At 41.1% G+C, this 22,596-nt stretch overlaps 1 protein-coding gene across 2 annotated transcripts in view; it reads right to left on the bottom strand.

The window, feature by feature from the left end:
- Positions 1-14,837: 14,837 nt before the first annotated feature.
- The window catches only part of slc9a8 (solute carrier family 9 member 8), a 38,664-nt gene continuing 30,905 nt past the window's right edge, over positions 14,838-22,596 (bottom strand). Inside the window, exons 9-16 of one of the 2 annotated variants that reach the window (XM_082145119.1) lie at positions 21,040-21,172; positions 19,933-20,038; positions 19,732-19,848; positions 19,552-19,634; positions 19,217-19,328; positions 18,117-18,337; positions 16,433-16,579; positions 14,838-15,581 (exon numbers count right to left, since the gene is read on the bottom strand). In XM_082145119.1, the coding sequence (XP_082001245.1) occupies positions 15,468-15,581; positions 16,433-16,579; positions 18,117-18,337; positions 19,217-19,328; positions 19,552-19,634; positions 19,732-19,848; positions 19,933-20,038; positions 21,040-21,172 (1,033 nt within the window). In that variant the 3' untranslated portion in view covers positions 14,838-15,467. Of the gene's footprint in view, positions 15,582-16,432; positions 16,580-18,116; positions 18,338-19,216; positions 19,329-19,551; positions 19,635-19,731; positions 20,039-21,039; positions 21,173-22,596 lie in introns of both variants that reach the window. The other variant, XM_082145118.1, reaches the window with a different exon arrangement.

Genomic DNA, 22,596 nt, shown 5'->3' on the forward strand with positions numbered 1-22,596 from the left:
TGAAGTGACGCTGGATAAATGCATTGTAATGACTGTTGTGTGTGGGGGGGAGGGATTTGAGGGAAGAGTGGGTTGAGTTAAGTGATTGTACGCACCTGACGACTGATGAGCGTGAAGGAGCAGGAGCTTTGGAACAGTGATTATTGTGAGTTTCAAGGAGAGGGGGAGAGATAAAAAGAAGAGTACAGCAACGGGTAAGAGACTGAGAAAGCGCTGTGTTGTTGTTACCGCCGAGCTGCACTCAAGGTTGGGGGGTGGGTGCCGTTCGTATGCTACTTAGGGCTGCCGGCGGCGAAGATAGTTTAGCGGGCTAATCTGTAGATAAGGCCGGGTATAGGAGTGTGTGGGCGGCGCGGCTTCTCAGCAAGGGGTGCTCCGTTTCCGCTATAATAGTTCGGAGGCCTCACGAGCGCTGGACTGGTGTTTGTCTGCTCCCTTTGCCAACCAGCGCCAAAGCGTAGACCCCGGGGGAGGGTCTCGCATCCCGGGAGAGTTAAGTGCTGAACTTTTTGTATGTGTGTGTGTGTGTGTGTGTGTGTGTGTGTGGTTTTTAAACCTGGCAGTATAGCCATTTCATGATGGGTTATGGGAGGGTTATGATGAGCTGAATTCTTATGTAGTAGTCTGATGGCGTCTTGGGTATGAAGTTTACGTGCATTTTGAACGTGTGCAGTGTCCTACGGGGGTGATGTGTGTGCTATAGCTTTTGCCTATTTATTGCGTGTGCGCTAGCTTTTGTATGGCTTATTTATTGCGGTGTTCTCGGTGTAGCATGCTCCATTGTGGTGTGGTTCGCCCAGGCTATTAGCATTTGTGTTTGGGACTTCAAGAGCCTGACCCAGTCTGACATGTTTGGTAACTGCATGAATTATATTAAATAAAGATTATTGTTTCTACCTCTGTGGTGCTGTTTGCTTTGTAGAGTAGATTCCTCTAGCCGCAACAATCTGACCTCACCTTCTAGGTTTATTACACTGGTGGCAGCGGTGGGACTTGCTTAATTTTTGTGAACCCTATAAAACCTAGACACTGTTGCAAAGATGTTACAGGGGGAGGATAATGTTAGGCCCGAAGAGGTGGACCGCGCAAGGGATGTGGAACCATTAAGAGCTACTGCGCGGCCAGTGTTTATGCCTGAGACGTTTACTGGTGTAGGCCGGGAGTGGTCTGATTGGTCAGAGCAATTTGATCTGGCTGCTGATGTAAATAATTGGGATGAACCCTTAAAACTTAAATTCATGTCTCTCCTACTCTCTGGGCGTGCAAGAGATATTTATAGTGGTTTGTCCGGTGATGCTAAAGGAAACTATGCGCTGCTAAAAACTGCTATGGCTAGATGTTTCGAGCCCTGTGACAGTAGTGACTGGAGTAGGGCTACATTTACAGCCCGCCGTCGTATGCATAATGAGACCGCAAGGGAATTTGGAAATGCCTTACGGCGTCTCGCCACTAAAGCTTATCCCACAGCTGATAATTGTACTTGCGATATGTTGGCAAGAGATCAGTTTCTTACACATTTTGCAACTGGTGATTTCCGTATCAGCCTGCGTAGAGCAAAACCTAATACCCTAGAAGATGCAATTGATCTTGCTTCTGAATTAGAGCTTCTTAGGAATATGGAGCAAACCCATCTGATGCCTGATGCAAAAGTAAGGGGAGTGGTGGAGAATAAATCCAAAAGTGATGAACAAATGCAAACGATGCTAGGAATAGTGGAGGAATTGAGGCAGGAAGTAAAATCTCTTCGTACAACAGTGAGTAACATTCAACAGTCTATGGCAAACCCTACTCCCACTCAATTTTCCAGGGAACCTGTACGAGAGCCCAGGAACAGTGGTTCACAAGGGTCCGTAGATCGAGCCAGAGGGGCGGGGGGTGGTTGTTGGGAGTGTGGGTGTACCAGACATATAAAACGAGATTGCCCATATTCGCAGGGAAACTACAGGGGGCAGGCACTGTAGGCCCGCTGCCTGCCCCCCGGCGAGTTGGTACATATGCGGCCTCAGCAAGCAATCAGGGTGGCTCTGGATACGTCGGAGCCAAAATAGGTGCGTCAGACTCCCTTCTCTTGGTAGATAGTGGGGCAACATTATCAGTCATACCAAAACAATTTTGGCTTGAAATAACTAAGGGGGGAACAGAACTGTCTGGACATCATGGTGATGTGTCTGCAGCTAATGGAGGGTTGATGGGGATTTTGGGAAAATGGCAAACAGTCTGCCAGTTTGATTCATTGGCATTAATTGTGGAGTTTTTGGTAGCAGATGTGCCTTCCCAGGATATTCTTTTGGGTTTTGACTTTTTGAGTAAATATGGTGTTGTTGTGGATTTTGGTAAAAAGGAGTGTCGAATAATGGGTAAAATGTTTCCCCTGATTGTTCCGGCAGATATTGATAAACCCCAGACTGTGATCGTCTTGGAAGACACTGTAGTTCCCCACGTAGTGAGGCAATCATTGCTGGAAAGGTGGATAATTCCTTCGTGGCCTGTTGTGAGGGTATGTTGGAACCATCAGACACATTATCAAACCAATGTGATGTAATGATCGCTCGGGTGGTCTGTAGAGTGGAGAGGGGTAGACTGCCGGTACGAGTGATTAATGTAACTAAAGATGCCCTTACATTAAAGGGGGGTATGAGGCTGGGAACTTTACATACTGACATTGAGGTGGGCTGTAGGGCTGAACATTTGGGCATGGGCGAGGATGAGGATGGCCCAAATGAGCCTTGGTCTGTTGACAAGCTTATTGCTCATTTTGGGTTGCATCAGAAGAATTTTACTCCATCTGACTTAACAGATATTCGTGAGCTGTTACGAAGAAATATGTCTGTGTTTAGTGAGGGGGAGGGGGATTTGGGGAGAACTCACCTGACACTGCACCAGATCGATACAGGGGATGCGAAGCCTGTGAAGTTGCCACCCCGTCGTGTTCCCCTCCATTTACAACGTGAGGTGTCTGATCATGTAAAGCAAATGTTGGCAAATAACATAATTCAGCCTTCTCATAGTCCATGGGCAGCTCCAGTAGTTTTGGTACGTAAGCGTGATGGCGGCCTCCGTTTTTGTGTGGATTATCGCAAGTTAAACGATGTAACCCGGAAGGACGCGTATCCGTTGCCACGGATCGATGATGCTCTTGACAGTCTGAATAAAGCTTGCTGGTTCTCCACTCTTGATTTAGCCAGTGGTTACTGGCAGGTGGAGTTGGATCCTAGTGATAAATATAAGACTGCTTTTATCACTCGGCAAGGTCTGTTTGAATTTAATGTCCTTAGTTTTGGTCTTTGTAATAGTCCAAGTACATTTCAGCGACTGATGGATCTGGTGCTGGCAGATCTTCAGTGGACTACCTGTCTGGTGTACCTGGACGATATCATTATATTTGGACGGACATTTCAGGAACATTTAGGCCGTCTGGACGAAGTTTTAATAAAGCTACGCCAGGCTAACCTTAAAGTCAAGCCCATTAAGTGTAACCTGTTTGCTACTCAGGTGCAGTATTTGGGACACATTATTTCATCAAAGGGGGTGAAAGCAGATCCCGCAAAAGTAGAGGCTGTGCGTCAGTGGCCGGTGCCCAAAAATCAGACAGAGGTCAGGAGCTTTGTGGGTTTAGCCTCGTACTATCGGAGGTTTGTGAAGGGGTTTGCTGAGATTGCTCGCCCCCTGCACCAACTCACTGAGAAAGGCAGGCGTTTTAAATGGACAGAGGCATGCCAAACAGCCTTTGCACAGCTCAAACTGAGTTTAATGTCAGCACCTGTTCTTATATACCCTGATCCCTCTAAAACATTCATTTTAGATACGGATGCTAGCGATGCGGGTATTGGGGCTGTGTTGTCACAAGAAGAGGGGGGGGTGAACATGTTATAGCATATGCCAGCAGAGCCCTTACTAAGCAGGAAAGAAAATATGCCACAACCAAGAAGGAGTTGTTAACCCTCTGGGGACCAAAAACGCGCCCACGCGTTTTGCTCGTTTTTTTTTTTAGCAATGAAAAATAAACACAAAATGCTCTGTTAATTTTGATCTTTCATTTTCGTGTAATACATCAATCGATCCTGTTCAGTTTCTATTTTTTTTCTGTATACTCACAATACAAATAAAGTGTTTTGCTTTTTGACAAATAAAGAAAAACTAACATGATGCTATTTCTGCCTTCTCTCTGTCAGTAAACTCCCATTTGAAACGCGTTCGAAAATTATCTATAACTCCGCGAAAATTCAGTCAAACAGGCAAACAGACCCACGGGCATAAAGCTTGAGATCGCAGCTTTTAAATGAAGTAATTTATATAAAAAACAAATATTATCAGCTTCTGTAATCTGTATAAAAAGAGAGCGACTCCAGTCGAGCTCATTAGGAGCCGTTCAAAAGTAATGTGACCACTCCCCGGAGAGCGCGTGCTATTCAAACGCAAATTCTGAGAACCATTTCAGTCTGTGAAACGCCCCCACATCAGCTGTAAACAAAGAGGCATAATATAGCCTACCTTATGGAGAAAATTTTCCGTGCTGATATGAGGAGCAGATCCCGCTGAGGAGTGAGGTAGGCTAAGTTATCCTTTCTCAAGTGTTAATGTGGAATAACGTTATGGAATAACGTTGTAGGCTTATGTAAACAAAAAGATGAATCGCGTTTCTATAATATGAATCGCGCGTCTATTTGTAAAGAGTGTTTAGCCTAAATATGAATCGCGCGTCTGTGTGTGAAAGAATAAACTGCTTTTACAGTTACTGCGTTACAGTCAGGCGAAGTATGAAAGACAACATTTTGTTGACTAGATTTGGGTACAGTTTTTACTGTAGAATATACTGTCACATCAAATAAGCTTTTCTGAATATATATAAAATACTATTTTGTCAAAAATAAAGTCATAGACTAAGATGTTCCAATGTTGGCTATATTCAAACTAATGAATACATATGATAAAATGTAGGCCTATAATCTTTTTTTTTTTTTTTTTTACAAAGAAAGAGTACTTTTTTGCAGAAATATTGCTGAAATTGTAATTATTGTTGTAATTGTAACCTTTTTAATAAAATAGCAAAACATATTTACAAGATAGATGTAAGCAAAATCTTAAATGGTCAATATAAGTCTTCTTCAAAATATATATTTTGTCTTTGCATTGTGGCTCAGTCAGTGTCACACCTGAATGAATGGCTAATTATGCAGAGTCATTATGCAGAGTGGGTGGGACTGGGTAATCTAAGGTGTAAACTACTCCTCCCCCTCGCATATTGGCTTTCCAAGCAAAACCTGTTTTACACCATTTAAATCAATGTATTTTTTTTTGTGAACGATAAAGCAAGACTATTTTCACATAATTTTGAAGCTAGAACTGAAAGGGACAACATCCATTAGTCAAAAGTCTTGTGGGCACATATTTTGTATGAGTTTTGTGGTCTTATTTCAGCAACTTTCATTTTTATTTTTTTAAATAACCACGCATAAACATTATTCTCTTAAAAATACAAACATCTACATACATGTTGCTCGCATATTATGGTAGGCCTGTTTGTGCTATATAGAGTGAATTTACACCTTTGCCATTAACATGTTTATAAATAACTGAAAAAAGCACAAATGTCAGAGCATGTCAGAACATCTCAAGGGCCCCAAAAACAGCTTGGTCCCCAGAGGGTTAAGTATGGTCACGTTCATCAGGCATTTTAAACATTACCTGTTGGGTAAGGAATTTGTCCTACGAACAGATCATAATTCCTTGAGGTGGCTGCATAATTTCCAGGGTTTAGAGGGACAGTTAGCCAGATGGGTGGAGCAGTTAGCAAGCTTCCAATATAAAATTGTTCACCGTCCTGGACGAGGGCATGCTAATGCTGACGCCCTTTCTAGGCTGCCTGCTTACCTGTCAACTCCAGTGCCCCCGGAGCCAGCCCCACAGACACGAGGGGTGCCGGTAATAGCTGCAGTACAAAATGTGCCTCCCAATGTAAGCTCAGGGGGGGAAGGGGATGAGTTGGCTCGGGCGCAGCGGGAAGATGCCGAGTTACAAAAGATCATTGCTCTAAAAAAAGAGGGAGTGACTTGTTTGCAACCACCGGACGATCTACAAAAGTATGCACCGGTATGGTCTCAGTTACAAATGCAGGGCTCCCGGTTGGTGAGGTTTCCCCCATCGAATTCGGATGCCGCAAACCAGGTCCAGGTGGTTATTCCCACTGTAATGGTGTCATAAATCTTAAGACAGTTGCATAATGATGTTACGGGTGGACACTTGGGAATACAGAAACTACAAGCAAAAGTGAAGGACCGTTTCTATTGGCTGGGCTGGTTTGGGGATGTGAAGCGATGGTGTCGTGAATGTGTGGATTGTGGGTCTAGAAAAGCTGTGGGGAAACAGTGGCGGGCCCCACTCCAATCGGTGGTAGCATTAAGGCCATATGAGCGGGTGGCGTTGGATATTTTGGGACCTCTCCCCGAAACCCCCAAAGGAAACAAATATATTGTAGTAATTGGGGATTACTTTTCTAAATGGACGGAGGCGTTCCCTCTTCCGAATCAGGAAGCTGAGACGGTGGCTAAGTTGTTGGTTGAACAGTGGGTGTGCCGCTTCGGAGCCCCTAGGATAATCCATACTGATCAGGGCCGAAATTTTGAATCTAGGTTATTTAAAGAAGTGTGCCAGTTGCTGAACATTCATAAGACTAGGACATCACCTTATCATCCTCAATCTGATGGAATGGTTGAAAGGTTTAACAGAACATTGGCCTCCATGTTGTCTCTGTTTGTAGATGATAACCAAGCTAACTGGGACATTTTGTTGCCTTATGTGATGATGGCCTATAGAAGCAGCGTTCACTCCAGTACTGGGTTTACACCCTATAAAGTTGTTTTTGGGAAAGAGATAGTCCTTCCTGTGGATGTTATGCTTAACCTGGGTGGTGGGGAAAGATTCTCTTCCGCTTCAGAGTATGTGGCTAGATTGTTGGAGACATTGTCTACAGTGGTAGAGGCGGTAAAGGGCCATCAGCTAAGAGCCTCTGTGAAGCAGAAGGGAGAATATGACTTCAGAGCACATTTCCAATACTATTCTGAAGGAGAATTGGTGTGGGTTCGGGGGAAAGCTAGGAAAAGGGGTCTCTGTCCAAAATTACAACGAAGGTTTAAGGGGCCTTATAAAGTTACAGAGAGGATAACCGAAGTTCTGTATAGACTTGTGCCAGTTGAGGGGGGGGCAGAAATAGTGGTGCACTTCAACCGACTTAAACCATGTCTTTCTTCTGTAACAGAGGTTACCAACCAAGAGGGTGCAGAGAGCCCACGGATAGCTGGCATCCCACCAAAGGAGACCTGGCTGCAGACTTCAGCTTCTACAGCGGGTCGAGAGAGCGAGGTGGTAGTGCCAGGGGCCCGATCCGAAGTGCCCCCAGTCACACCTACAAGGGGAGCAAGCAGTGTGCCAGGAAGCTGTGCTGCCTCAGCGGGATCACAAGGGCAAAGAGACCGGCCGGCCCCGGCCACACAGAACCAAGGTGGTCAAGAATCTTCACATACTGGGCACATGCAAACATCCATGACTAGCCATTCTGCAATGACTGGGGAGGCCCAGCAAGGTGCATCGCTATCTAAAGACTCACACCTAGGACGACCAAGGAGGGCACCAGTGTGGTCCCTGGACTATGAAATGTTTTGAATTCGACTCGAGGACGAGTCTGCCTTATGGGTGGGGGGAGTGTAATGAAGTGACGCTGGATAAATGCATTGTAATGACTGTTGTGTGTGGGGGGGAGGGATTTGAGGGAAGAGTGGGTTGAGTTAAGTGATTGTACGCACCTGACGACTGATGAGCGTGAAGGAGCAGGAGCTTTGGAACAGTGATTATTGTGAGTTTCAAGGAGAGGGGGAGAGATAAAAAGAAGAGTACAGCAACGGGTAAGAGACTGAGAAAGCGCTGTGTTGTTGTTACCGCCGAGCTGCACTCAAGGTTGGGGGGTGGGTGCCGTTCGTATGCTACTTAGGGCTGCCGGCGGCGAAGATAGTTTAGCGGGCTAATCTGTAGATAAGGCCGGGTATAGGAGTGTGTGGGCGGCGCGGCTTCTCAGCAAGGGGTGCTCCGTTTCCGCTATAATAGTTCGGAGGCCTCACGAGCGCTGGACTGGTGTTTGTCTGCTCCCTTTGCCAACCAGCGCCAAAGCGTAGACCCCGGGGGAGGGTCTCGCATCCCGGGAGAGTTAAGTGCTGAACTTTTTGTATGTGTGTGTGTGTGTGTGTGTGTGTGTGTGTGTGTGTGTGTGTGGTTTTTAAACCTGGCAGTATAGCCATTTCATGATGGGTTATGGGAGGGTTATGATGAGCTGAATTCTTATGTAGTAGTCTGATGGCGTCTTGGGTATGAAGTTTACGTGCATTTTGAACGTGTGCAGTGTCCTACGGGGGTGATGTGTGTGCTATAGCTTTTGCCTATTTATTGCGTGTGCGCTAGCTTTTGTATGGCTTATTTATTGCGGTGTTCTCGGTGTAGCATGCTCCATTGTGGTGTGGTTCGCCCAGGCTATTAGCATTTGTGTTTGGGACTTCAAGAGCCTGACCCAGTCTGACATGTTTGGTAACTGCATGAATTATATTAAATAAAGATTATTGTTTCTACCTCTGTGGTGCTGTTTGCTTTGTAGAGTAGATTCCTCTAGCCGCAACAATCTGACCTCACCTTCTAGGTTTATTACAATAGCATTCAACTATATCTGTTAGAAGAATCAGTGCTGGTTCACACAGAACGCGAGACACAGGCAGCGGAATGGGGAAAAACGGCAAGGTCTCGAGTCACGTCTTTTAAAAGATTAACTGAGCGCCGCGTTTTTAGGATGCCGTGTCCAGCGCGAGACGCTGCAAAACACACAGGACGCGAGCACAACGGTCATACGCGTCCGTCTAGCGCATTTACTAATAATGGAAAAGTAAGTGCAATAGAATGGAAAAACATGTTCTGTGTGAATATGATCAATCTAAATATCTAAAAAAATTTTAGGGAACGTTATGATTTTTTTTTTTTTTACTTTGAGCAATTCTAGAGCTTTAATTGATTCTTCTTAGGAGCATACAAAACAAAACAGCTCCTTGGAAAAAATTAAATGTAATAAACAAAGGTTTGTTTTAGTTCAGATTAACATTTGAGGGCAGCAATTGTATTCATAATGTCAAAATAAAACCAACGTAATGTTACTTAAAGGCATTATAGCCTACTATTCCTGCCATTACGTTTGGCATTTGATGTCAATGTTGTGGTCGCGCCGGCGTCTCTACATTTGAAATAAAGAGAACCGAAAGCCTCGTACCGAACGGTTCAATACGAATACGTGTAACGTTAAACCCCTAATATGTAAGGGATAATCCACAGCTAGCCATGCATTAAAGGATTTTAATGCACGACGTAGAGGCGAAGAACCGCCCGACGCGAAGCGGAGGGTGGTTGCCTCTACGAAGTGCATTAAAATTCTTTAATGCATGGCTAGCTGTGGATTATCCCGCTTATACCTTGGTTATTTGCCAAGTTAAAAACAAGTTAAAGCTGTAACTGATGTTCACAGTGTAATTTTTTAACAGACGTGTAAAAATGACGGTTATTTTCTTAAGTTACGGCTCGTTAGTTCTAGCACTCCGTCCACTTTAAATAAAGTAGAGCCATCGGATTGCTTTTATTTGAATGAATCATCACATTTATTTAAATTCATTATTAAAAGAGAGAGACAGAGAACTGAAAGAGAAGGAACAGAGAGAGAGAGAGAGAGAGATGCGTGCGCGAGTTAACGTTACCTGTGTGCGTCTCTTTAAAGTCTAGCAGCTACAGTCCCCTCGTTGCTTAAGCATATAGCTAGCTTAATGATTCTTTAATGGATTTATTACAATTATTTATGAATGACAGGCAACACTGACAGTGACAAGGCAATCTTTATTTGAACTAATCATGTCATTTATTTATTGTTAATTCTTTGTGCCGCTTTTTGTCATTCAACAAGTCTTCTTTTTCGTCTTGTGCCTGGGCCCATTTCTCAAAATTGCCATATTCACATAGGTGTCATTTACACTGGGGACGCTGGGGACATGTCCCCACCACTTTTTGAAATGGCTGATTTTGTCCCCACCACTTTTTGAAAGCATTTGGTTAAAATGTTCTGAAAAATCAAGCGAACCAAGAAATGTTAAAGGTTTATTTGCACAAAATAAAACATGCAATGCAGTTTAGATACAGAAAGAAACAATGTACATTGTCCAAAAAAAGTAACTTAAACAAAATAAACTACTGATTCTAAAATGACCCAAAAACATGCATGCGCCGATCATTAACTTGAATAAATTCTTGACACAGTTTCTTCTTGTCCAAGTTATACATTCTCTCTCTGTGAACATGACAAACAGCCACACTGAGTCGGGTTTGTGACATTGAAGAGCGCAGCCAGGTCTTCAGGTCTTCGTCATGCACTGACCATTCTAATCACACAGGTGTGATCGTACGCTCCAGGGACCAGCCTAGACTGATCACACCGGTGTGATCGTGCGTGCGAAAGGGTTAAATGTTTAGCTAGCTATGATACTGCTTTTTTCTACAATTGATTATCCTGTGCAGTGTTGCCATATTGGGCGGGTTTCCGTCCAATTGACCCTTCGCAAAACCACGCCCCGAACACGCAGATTGGCTACTGACCAATGTCAGTCTTATATTGAACTCTACGTTTAGCTAGCTACACAGAGGCTGCGTGGTCTGTAAACAACAGAAGCCGGTTCTCGGCCCTCAAGCGGGAAGTTAGCTAACGTTAGTTCGAAATTCCATGGGACTACCGCTCCTTTCCAGCTTCATGGATTTGCGCTCTGGCCTGAGCAGGAATGGATGGACATGATGCACTACGTTCAAACCTCGAAGTGTTGGGGAGGAGGTTTCATTTATCCATGTATTAGCCGGCTAACATCGTTAGTTCTTCTTGAAGTTTTAACATTTTTCAACTTTAAGAGAAGATGTTGATCAACAGTACAGGTAGGGGAGTTTTTATATAGCATATATTTGCACTGTGATTGCTTTTGTTAATTGTAGCCGATTAAGTAATTTACAGATCAATAAAAAAAACTGGCTTTGTGTGTGTGTGTGTGTGTGTGTGTGTGTGTGTGTGTGTGTGCGCGTGCGTGCGTGCGTGAGAGAGGGCCTAGCTGCGTGCCATCTTATAGTTTTAAAATAGTTTGGATTTTAGTGTGGGTTTTTTTGTGGCATACATAATGACAGTATTTATCATGGCACTTTATATTGGTTACGCTACGATGTGCGATGGCAGAGGATGGCAGAGGAGGATTTCACATTTTGTGGATTTGGTTCTCTAACTGCACTGCATTCTATGTTGGTTGCAAATCCCACATTGTTTTAATTTTATCTGGTGTTATTTGATGCAGATATGTTGCGTTGTATGCTTATGGTGTGTATTCTTTTACATATGTAATGAATTTCATTGTAATCATTGACTTAACGTGCTGCTGTTTTCTACAGTATGGTGCTTTGGCACTGTTCGGTTGAGCTGGTGTTGCAGGGACTGTTACATGTGCAGTCGACATTGTTGAGGGTTTTATGCTGAGTATTTTCCTGTTGTTGACTGGCCTACGCTATGCCCATTTTTGATGCACCGTTATTCAATATTTTTCCCGTCCTGCTGTAATGTTTTTTCATCTGATCTTTTGTCCCCACCACTTTTCAAAACAAACTGACGCCCCTGCATATTCACCATACAAATTAAACGATATGCAAAAATCATCCATTTAGCCTACCTAAATAAACGTTTTCATATGAGTCTCTCACTCTGCTTGCAAGTGTAACTGTGTTACTATGGTTACCAATGTTTATAGTAGCGGATTCATTTCGAACTGTAACTGTAATCAAACTGACTGGAACTACCTGTGCATTAAAGGGTTTTACTGCACACCTTCCAGCCAATCAGAATCGAGTATTTAAACAGCCCATGGTATATATATATATATATATATATATATATATATATATATATATATGTATATGTATATGTATGTATGTATATATATTATGCAGGTGTTAAGTAGAGTTAAGTTAACTCTTGAGGAGTAAATCATTGCTTGTGTAACATGACTTCAATATATGACATGGAGAACTTTGTCATTAAAAAATAATCCACATTACAGTCTTCTCTAAACTAGAAATATTACTAATATAAATGCTAATACAGCTTTAAAACAATAGCAAATCAGAGCGACATGAAAAACAAACAGTAGGTTAGCGTTAGCTACATGATAATAACTGTAAACCATCAGAATAAAGTACCGTATCCAGACATAATATTTTAAACTAACCATTCGGAAACGTCCTGCTGGAGCCGCTGAGTTGCAACTTCTTCATCCGCTTCTCCATCTGGATCGGATTCTGGGTCAAACTGAAATGCTTGAACGACTGCGTGTCTTCGTGCCATTGCAATTATCCAACGTAAACATGACATTTGTGGTACCGTTGCCGCAAGATGGTCAAGGCCACACCCACCCTCCACCTTGCTCCGCCTTTCTCCTCCTCATTAGCATTTAAAGCTATAGACACCGAAACGGCCCGTCTGAAGGAAGCTCAATTTGGGACTGGCTTATAGTGGCTATAATTCTGCACAGAGGCTGAATTTTTGGAAAGAGATTTCAGATACAGTACTAGGGACCACTAAGGCCTATATTAAAGCCTACAAAAAGTAGCATGTCATGGGATTAATTATTTGAGTACTTTTGCTTCAGGAAACTTGCAGACATATAACATATGACAGAGAGACTCTATTAAAGATTGCAGTGAGAACCCAAGAACAGTTTTTTAGTCTCCCGGATTTCGATTGTATTATACACCCGACCTCAAACGGAGAAATCCTTAACATCCCCGATCCAACCAGGAAGAGCGACGGAAGCGGAGGAGAGGCAAGCTAGAGGGACTACATGCTAGGCTAAAGGCTCGGGCAACCAGGCCTCCCCTACCTATCCTGTTGCTTGCAAATATTTGGTTCTAAACAAAATGGATGAGATCCATACCAGCGTTTCAATTCAAAGAGAGTACAGGGACAGGCACAAGCAAAAATTTGAATCTCAGTTTTTTTCTGAATTAAACCTCTTCTATATACGCTTTGAAGCCCTGAACACAGAGCCCTGGACAATGCTGGACGTGGCTCCTGACGAGGTGAGTAGAGTGAACACATGCAAGTGCAAGGTCCAGATAACATCCCAGGAAGCGTCCTCAAGCTATGTGCTTTAGAACTGACCAGCGTAACCACATCTTTAATCTTTCCCTCACCCTGGCTACAGTCCCCTTCTGTTACAAATCCACCACTATCATTCCTGTTCCAAAGAAAGCCACAGTCTCCTGTCTTAACGACTACAGACCAGAGGCTCTCACACTGGTGAGAGCACTTATCTGACCGTTATCAGTTTGTAGCAGTAAATGAAGAGATGTCTCATCGATCACAAGTTCAGTATGGTGTACCACAAGGCTCAGTACTAGGACCGTTGCTTTTCACCCTGTACATGCTACCCTTAGGAGATATCATTAGGAAGCATGGCATTAGTTTTCACTGTTATGCTGATGATACTCAGCTCTATATTTCTTTGCTCCTTGATGAAACTTACCAATTCACAAAATGAACGGAATGCATAGCCGATTTAAACAAATTGGATGACTAGTAATTTCCTACTACTTAATTATGAAAAAACAGAGATTCTAATTATTGGACCAAAAACCTCCCGCACATAATAACCTTGAATATTGTCTATGTTACGAACTGCTCCAAGACAAGGTTGAGGATCCAAATGCAGTTTAATTAATTGCATGCCTACATTACAAAAGTGTTTAATTATCTACATAATGGCTCAATGATCAGTTAAATGCATTGATAAATGATCACTTAAAATCTTGAAAAAAATATAAATAAAAAAATGATAATATATAATGTATATATATATATATATATATATATATATATATGCAGATAAAGTAACAATAATGGAATAAAAGTCCAATTAATAATGTCAAATTAACCATTGTTTTAATAATCTTAAGCTTTGCATTAAAGTACACTTTTGATATTTTGACTAAAGCACATGTAAAGTTCTGTAGTGTGTTATTAGATATTAACAATCTATCTATAATAAAAATATATAATGTAAAATATAAATTATTATAAAAAAGATTCAAAAGTAAACATTTTCTGACCTGAATGTTTGACATGTGTAATGCACAACTTCCCAGGTGCACTTAAAGGCAGGATAAAAGAAAGCCTGTTCCAGTGTAAAACTCTGATTTAACCTCGTCTGTTTTCAGTCCTGGCTCGTGTCCTCCCAGACTCGAGTCAATCAAAGTGAGCCTTTACTCTATATTGTCGAGATGGCTTTATGTGGCATTTTCATATAATTATGCTCTCATAACCAAAGGCATTTAAATGATCTATGAAAATATAGACACTGAAAACGTTGTATATTACCACCCCCTTGTGTCCAGATAAAATATCACTCTGTAATAGAGAAGTGGCTGTGAAGGATAGATATCTCTTCAGTGGGTTGTTCTGTTATTTAAAGTGTTTTTGGATTTACTGCAATACAAATATCATTACAAGAATATTCAGTAGACACAAAACTTGAGTTGTGGTAAATGATAAGTGATTTAGGAGCTTTATACAGCGTTTTACAGCGGATGCCACTGAAAACACGGTACGTCTGTCCCTCACAGCTGCTCAGAATAAGGTCTATGTTTGTATAATTATCAAAGAACTTACATTTTGTCTTTTGTGCAACATAATATATTAGCAAATGAAGAAAGGGATTGGACAGCGTTAAACAACTACACACAAGTTTTTAATAATCCTTCATTTATTCACATTTGTCTTTACACCACTTTCCCACTGCAGTTTATGTTTATTATGCACAGGTACATTCCTTCAGGCACAACTTCATTAGAGATAATTCAGCTACAAAATACAGTGTCCAGAAACGTTATAAAATACCCTTTTACTCCCATTTATAAAGACAACGCAGCAAATAAATACTTAATAAAAAAGAAAAACAGGTTATGTTTGTTAAATTAATTCTAATCACAGAAACATTCATTGATGTCATTTCCCTGTATGTTAAACAAACCCCACCAGAAGGTAGCGCAAGAATCACATTAATATTCATATTACGGTCTTCAACCTTTAAAAAAAAAAAAAATGATAGAAAGGTGTCCTTTTTTTGCCATCCCCTTCAAATTCTTCTTAGCCTTCCATCTTTATTCGTTCAGTGTTTTTGCTCCTAGTGCCTAAACTCTACACAAAACAATCCCAAGCTGTCTTGTCCCACATACTCCTGTCCTTTTCCTCATTTAGCCATGAATCCCTCCAGTCATGGAGTTGGAGTCCCTCACTGAGCGGTGCGGTCCGTTTACCTGCTGTGAGAACGGCTCGTCACCCACATCTCTCTCTCTGTTCGCCTCTTATGATCGTCTCAGAGCAGCTCTGCCTCATCGTCCTCATCCTCAGAGCCAGACGGACCCTGACGGACCTCCTCGTACCATTTATTAGTGAGCGTCTTCATCTGGATCCGCCCATGCAGAAGATCCTTAGAGAGGAAGGAAGGAAGGAAGGAAGGGAGAACAATAGATGACAACCAGTTCTTCAAGTAGACTCCTCACATTATTTAAATAATTTGCTAACTTTCAAATGATGACACACATTCAATATTTTAAATGTGTAAATGTGGCTATGATGCAAGGGGATTCTGGGTGGTTGCCAGGATGTTGCTATGCAGGTGCTAAGGTGTTCTGAGGACAGTTTTGGCTAGGTGGTCTGAGTAGTTTATATGCACTGTGGTTGCTTGAAAGCCTCAGTCAAAAACGTTTTCTTTAAGGCGAGACACTACAGGTGAATATCACCATGAAACCTTCCCAGTTGATTACCTACATTAAGAGGAGAAAAACATTTATTACAAGTTTTCTGTAATTTAATGTTTAAATATGCAAATTAGGCAATCTCTAATTAAATATGCGCTAATTTGAGTATTGGATAAAGCCAGGTTAAAAAAAAAAATTTCATTGTGGTCACATATTAGATAGGAAAAAAATTACAGAGGGATTTATGGATATCTACTTTTGTTATCCTGTAAATCAGAATATACTGTCAATAGCCTTGACAGAGATCGCGGAGCAGTGTGTTGATTAAGAACGCCAACTTTTGTTGAATTTATGAGAAATCTACAGACGCAAAAAGACAAAGTGTAGTAGAATAAAGACCTAAATGTTTATTTCGGACTTTTTTTCACCACAAGTCTGAAAGAAGACATGTTATTGAAGACAAATATCCAAACATCTCAAAATTGACCAGTAAAAAGAAAAACGACGTTTTTGCCTGCTGTGTCTCGCCTTAAACCTTATAACTGGAATAATGTGTTTGGAAGGTTATGACCAGTCCAACCTCTTGTGTGAGTCTGCGGGTGAAGAAAGGGTTCAGATATTTGGCATCAAGCCACAGGAAACCCTTCAGATCCTGCCTCTGAAAAATCTGAGCTTCATACTCTTCCTCTGTCAGCTCAGACAAATGCTCAGATTCGATGGTGTTACCCTGAGAGAGAAAGAGAAAGATATATTGCATTTATGCAATTTACTGAAACCAAACCTGTGAGGGGAGTCCAGAAGATCCCACAGCGTTCCTGCACACGTAATTGTTGTAATTCATGGGCTCTCTGTTTAATTTTTAGTACATAAAGTATTGAATGAAAAGTGTTAGAGTTGCATCATGAAAACATCTCTGTATTTGACAAACATTTCATGTAATCCAGTTCATCTGTGAAAAAGTTCATCAGTGACTTCACATTTTTTTCCCAGAAAAACATGATTTTGATCATGTTTCAACCCCTCCCCCAAATGAAAGTGTCCCAAATCTCGGTTGTTTTGGCCCCGTCCCCTTGTTCACCAGCCCCAGCCGCCTGGCTCCAGACCCTCTTGATTTCCTCCTCTTTACATTCCCCTTGTGTGCTAGATCTTGTGCTGATTCGTTTAGTCTTCGATCCTGTCTAAAGCATGTTGGTAGTTTTGCTAGTCTAGAAAGCATGATTTTTCACACAGACCAGTTCAGCGCAAATCGAAAAATAAATGTGTTGAGCTTTTTGTTTAAAAATTATCCAAAATACATTTTTGAGCAAGTACATAACCAGCCAGTGTTCAAAACTCTCTGCTTGCCGTAACTCGATTCAAAACGGTAAGCTTGTAATAATGTTTTTAACTCCAGTGGTACTGGTGGATTTCCGAGGGAAATTCGAGCATGTCTTTGCGTCATTACGTCACATCTGTCCACATAAAGAAGAGTCTCGGCTAGTCGGCTATGAGTGTGAGGATGCTGGAGGAGGAGATTTATAGCCTTTTCTCACAGCACTTGATATACTTAAAATCAATTTGATGGCGGATCCAGAAAGGTTCAAACGACAATCACCAGTGACAACTAGAGATTCACCCGAACAAACGCGAAAGACTTCGGAGAAAAAAAGAGACTGCAACCGGCCCGTGCGAAAACAAGGATAATATCGGAAGGGTATTAAATGTAGTCACGCAATGCTGATGTTGTTAACATTAACAATTTGAGAATAAAGTATAATTTGCACGGTTTGACGTGATAAGCAATCGTTAGATTTAATCAGTGCGATTTACTGCAATGCTTTTTTCCCCTTAGTTGGTCAGAACAAAAGTGGATATTACTTCTTCAGACGACATTTTCCGGTGAAAACTCTTATGTTGGTCATACTTCCGAAAAGTAGAATCTGTGATTGCGAATGCCAGTATCCACACGAGCGCGGTGACTGACAGCCGCACATTCTCCTCAAAACACTGGATTCATCCGCGCTGTGCCGTGCCGAGGCACAACCCACGTAAAGTTAATAATTCTGCGAATAACTGCAATTGCAGATTTCGAACAGAGATGGCGACAAAGAGGAAAAACTACGGACTGCAGCTTTAAAGCAGAGGGTCTGTTCTTTCTTTGATATATTCATGTTCATGTTCAGATATTCATACAACAAAATATTCTGAGGACCTTTGTGAAAACGATCAAAAATGCCGGCGGCGAAAGAGTTAAAAGAAAATGATAAAAATAGCATTTGTCTCACCATTTTCTGAGTTTTGCTCAGGTTGATGTCTTTTTTGTTCTTGCGCCGTGACTGGCTCTCCTCAATGTCCATGATGCGGATGAGGGGCATGGTCCCGCCCCCCAGCAGCAGGATGGTGAAGAGTACGATGACTATGGTGGTGGTGCCGATCAGCTGACGCTTCTCTATGGGCTCCAGACCGAGATGAAGACTGAGGGCGTATGGGATCGCACCCCGCAGACCTGACCACACGAGCATGGAAGACACGGGCTTAGACCGAATGCAGCTTTATGACGATATGGAACGATTGTATTTCTAACAACTTACACATTATGGTAACACTACTGACAAACTACTAAAACAACTCAAATGTAATTTAAAATTGTGAATAGTGACCAGTTGCTGTCTCTAAAACATCTCTATGTCTTATACCTTCATATCAATTTTACTTAAAGTCCCTCTGTGGGGAAAATCAAGCTTTTAATGTTGTTTATATGTCTATGTGGTGTTTGTAATGTGCTTTAAGACAAACCATGTGTAAATTCATAAGTCGACACCATTGCTGAGTATTTCCTCCTTAAAACTGCAGTGAACCAAAGACAGTCTCAAAAACACGGTTTGAAATCGCTGGTGTTTCTGACGTCACAAACTACCTTGTAACCAATCAGATCAACGTGTGATCGTCAACCAGTGGATCTCTGAGCTGAGTGAGTGAGTGAGTGGAGGCGGGGCTCATTTGCATATTCAGAGAACCACGTATACTAAATGAGGCAAGGGTGTCGAGTTGCATTTAAAAACTTTTGGAAAAATCAAGTGGAAAAACTTTTAAATATGTAATTTTGCCGATCAAAGATGAGTTTTAAGAATAAAATGATTGACCACAGGGGGACATTAAGATGTTGCTGGATAGAAGATGTTCAGTAAAAAAAGTTTTTAATTAACGACAGCTGATTTAAAAAGTGAATGACCTAAGAGGAAATTGGTTTTAAAGAAATGTAATGTTTGAAGTATAAGTGTTGGCTGCAGTTTAAATGCTAAGATTGAAACAGAATGAGGTAAACTCACTTCTAACCTTCAAATCACAAAGAAACTAAAATGTATAATTTACTGGGTCTTCTTACCACTGAACCACATGATGAACATCATTTTGGGGGTGATTTTATGATCTCTGAAGAAGTTGAGCATGAAGGAGAGGGGGAAGATATTCACAGCCCGACCAACAAGAATCAGAACCTGTGACAGGAAAACACTTAGACTGAACTCTGATGGCATAAACATTATAATAACAAACCTTTTTGCTTGTTTATTATAACTCAGTTTAGATAAGACTCCACAGAACCAGTGATGTATCACGCCTTCAGCAAGCATTCATGTTTAAACAGATATTGAAGAGCAGAAAGCAGTAATGCTCCGGGGCAAGACAAACAAAGATAACAAGCACTTTGAAGGCACATACAATACACCAGATGACAAAAGACAGCTCGAATTTATGAGGGAAGCTGAAGATAGACAGGCCCAGGAACGCAAACACGCATGTTTCTGTGGAATAAAAACAGAAGAGAAGAGTAAAGTTCATGTTTACAGAAGAACTCCTCTATGAAGCGGTAGGTTTGTGAAAGGCGTGCGAGGAACTGACCGCACATGAAGGCCACGGTTCGAAGAGTCTGTTGCATGAGAATCTGGGTGACTGGCGACAGGTTATGATGAGTGTAATGAGACATGACAATTCCTGAGAACAGAATGGCCATGATCCCTACAAACAGAAATACATAAATTCTAATGGATCTTGATACTGAAATCACAACACATTTGATCATGGATCTGTTTTTAAGCTCACCAGAGAGTTTGATGCCCTCAGCAAGACCATACGGCAGATATGCAAATATAATCATCATCCCAAACTCCAGAGACGGAGTCTTCCTCAGGTCGAAGTGTTTCAGAGACTACAAACTCTCATTCAGAAATATAATCTCACAGGAATTCAGCAGAGTTCTTCAAATAAACAACTTTGTGTAAACAATATAAAATGAAAAATGTACATATATTGGCCCACATACACGCAAATAAATGTAATATTATATTAATATTTATTTTCTAATATAGGATATTATTCACTATATGTTTAGCACATCTATGCACAGTGGGCAGTTGCTCATTATCATTTAAAGAGACATGCACTGAAACGGGTCGCTGTGAACAGAGCTGTTTTTGAGGAGGTAAAAAGGGTGTTGTTTTACACAACCATTGAGGAACTTTAACCAAAGTATGTTACAAACATTACATGAAGACCCTAAAGAATCACACCAACTTGTGGAAAATGGGCATCCAATGACCCCTTTAAGTGAACATAAACAGTCGATCAGTTTATTGGATCCATGCAATCTGTGACAGCAGCCGATTACTCCTGCTGCCATCTGTGTCATTAATGATTACTGAACAACACAAGACAAAGCTCTGCTCTTTACTAGATTTACCAGGATTTCATTTATACAGTGAAGATTATGCAGTGTACATTTGATTACTTCCTGTTGATGACTCTTCTGTTTTTTTTATTTTTTATTATTTATTTCACAGGAATGCTATATTTGTTCAGCTCTATGCTGTTCCTAATCACCTCTAAGAGAGGGAATGGAATATGTTGCACATGTTGGTTGCCAATAAATCCATGATATTTTCTCATTGATATATCTTTTTATACTTAAAATACATTGTTGTTAAGAATAGTATTAGAGAGAACTTAGAGCAACTCATGATTCTTCGAACAAACCATTTTCAGACACTTTGAGTAATGAGGGGGTGTGCAATGTATATTATTAGAAATTTAAAGTGTTTTTGCTTTTACCTTGGATGCATGTAAACCTATTGTAGGAGACTCCAAAACCAAATTAGGAACCTTTAAAATAGCATAATAGGGGCACTTTAAAACACAAACTCACAAGGATACAATAGCAGAGATGAGACCAGTGAGTGTGCCCAAGGCGGCCGACCCAAAGAACATCTTCAGGAAGTAGCCGAGCGCCTGCATGAAGGTTTCCCAGCCCGTCGAGACATCTGAGTCAGCAAAGCCCTCCGCTGTGCTGAAACACCAACAACAACACATACATCAAGCACTGCTCACATCTGCTAACTCAGTAAAGAGTGACAATCAAACCAGAATATGAATGCATTGTGTTTAATGTTTAAAATCAAGGCCTGCATCATGCACATCCAATACAATATTTAATATTTGCAAGGTACCAGAAAAATAACTAGGATTTTTGTAAATCATTTTAAGGCAAACTATTAACTAAATCATGTGTATCTTATCTGATTATTTCTGTTCATCATGCCTAACCTTAAACAAATAGCTTCAATTTGGTCAGCAGGGGGCAGTAAAGTCACATTCATATTCAGATCCCTTATTTATTGTACAGTAGTGGCCATAAGTGATGTCCGGCCTAGGAAAATTGACATCTTCACCCTTTATTGAAATATTATGTAAAAAATTTATAAAGATGTTGTCAGCATATTGCATAGTTGTGCTTGGAGTCAATTGTTTTATTTGTGAAAAAATGCCAACATCATTTTTGGCCAGGCTGTCATACAAAGAAATTATGAACACATGCAAACACAAGAGAGAACCAACAACATATGAATAACTAATTATGATGTAGTCGTACATGTATGCTTTTTCCTGTGCTTTTTATTTGGGGTTGGTAATATATATATATATATATATATATATATATATATATATATATATATATATAATTATTTTTATTTATTTTTCTCATACGTTGATGGTTTAATCAAACTTATAGGGGCCATAAAAACAAATATCCCCTCTGGACATCACTTTTGGCCACTACTGTAGATACCTTGACGCGACTTGCATCCAAGATTAATTTAACCACCACGAACAATGCATACTACACAAAAACATGAACACTAAAGTGATTCAGTGACTGAGCCACAGATGAGCTGTTAACACTTAAACAAACTGTTGTATGAAGGCTACCTGAGCATCCGAAAACAAATGGACTTAAAAGTGATGTGTGCATGTTTTCATTCAGTTGTCTCTGCTCATTTAACTGATAGGTTACATATGGTGGGTAGCAGGTTTTTTGTTTGTTTTTATGGAATAATCAACTTATCCATATTTTCTTTGGTGTTTGATAACTAACTTGACATTATGAGCTAGCCCAGCGGCTTCCAAACTTTTTCTGCCGAGCCGAAAATATTTTTTGTAGACACAAATATTTTCAAGCCTCAATATTTTGAGGCACACAACGCTGTGGTCTCTCTTTATTAGCCGCTAGCGTCTGGTGTAGACACGTTGTTTTGGTATTTGTGAATTTTACGTGGGTTCCTCGTCTACTTTACGTTGTCCTGGCACTGGCAGTCCTTTCACAAACTTGTCCATGCTTAACGCAGAACAATGCATCTTTCATCCATATTTTTCCATGGCTCCCTGCAATACTACATTCTGATTCTTCAATCATGCCAACAACCGCTACAGCTG

Source organism: Leuciscus leuciscus (genome assembly GCF_965113295.1).
Source record: "Leuciscus leuciscus genome assembly, chromosome: 18".
NCBI classification, from domain to species: domain Eukaryota; kingdom Metazoa; phylum Chordata; class Actinopteri; order Cypriniformes; family Leuciscidae; genus Leuciscus; species Leuciscus leuciscus.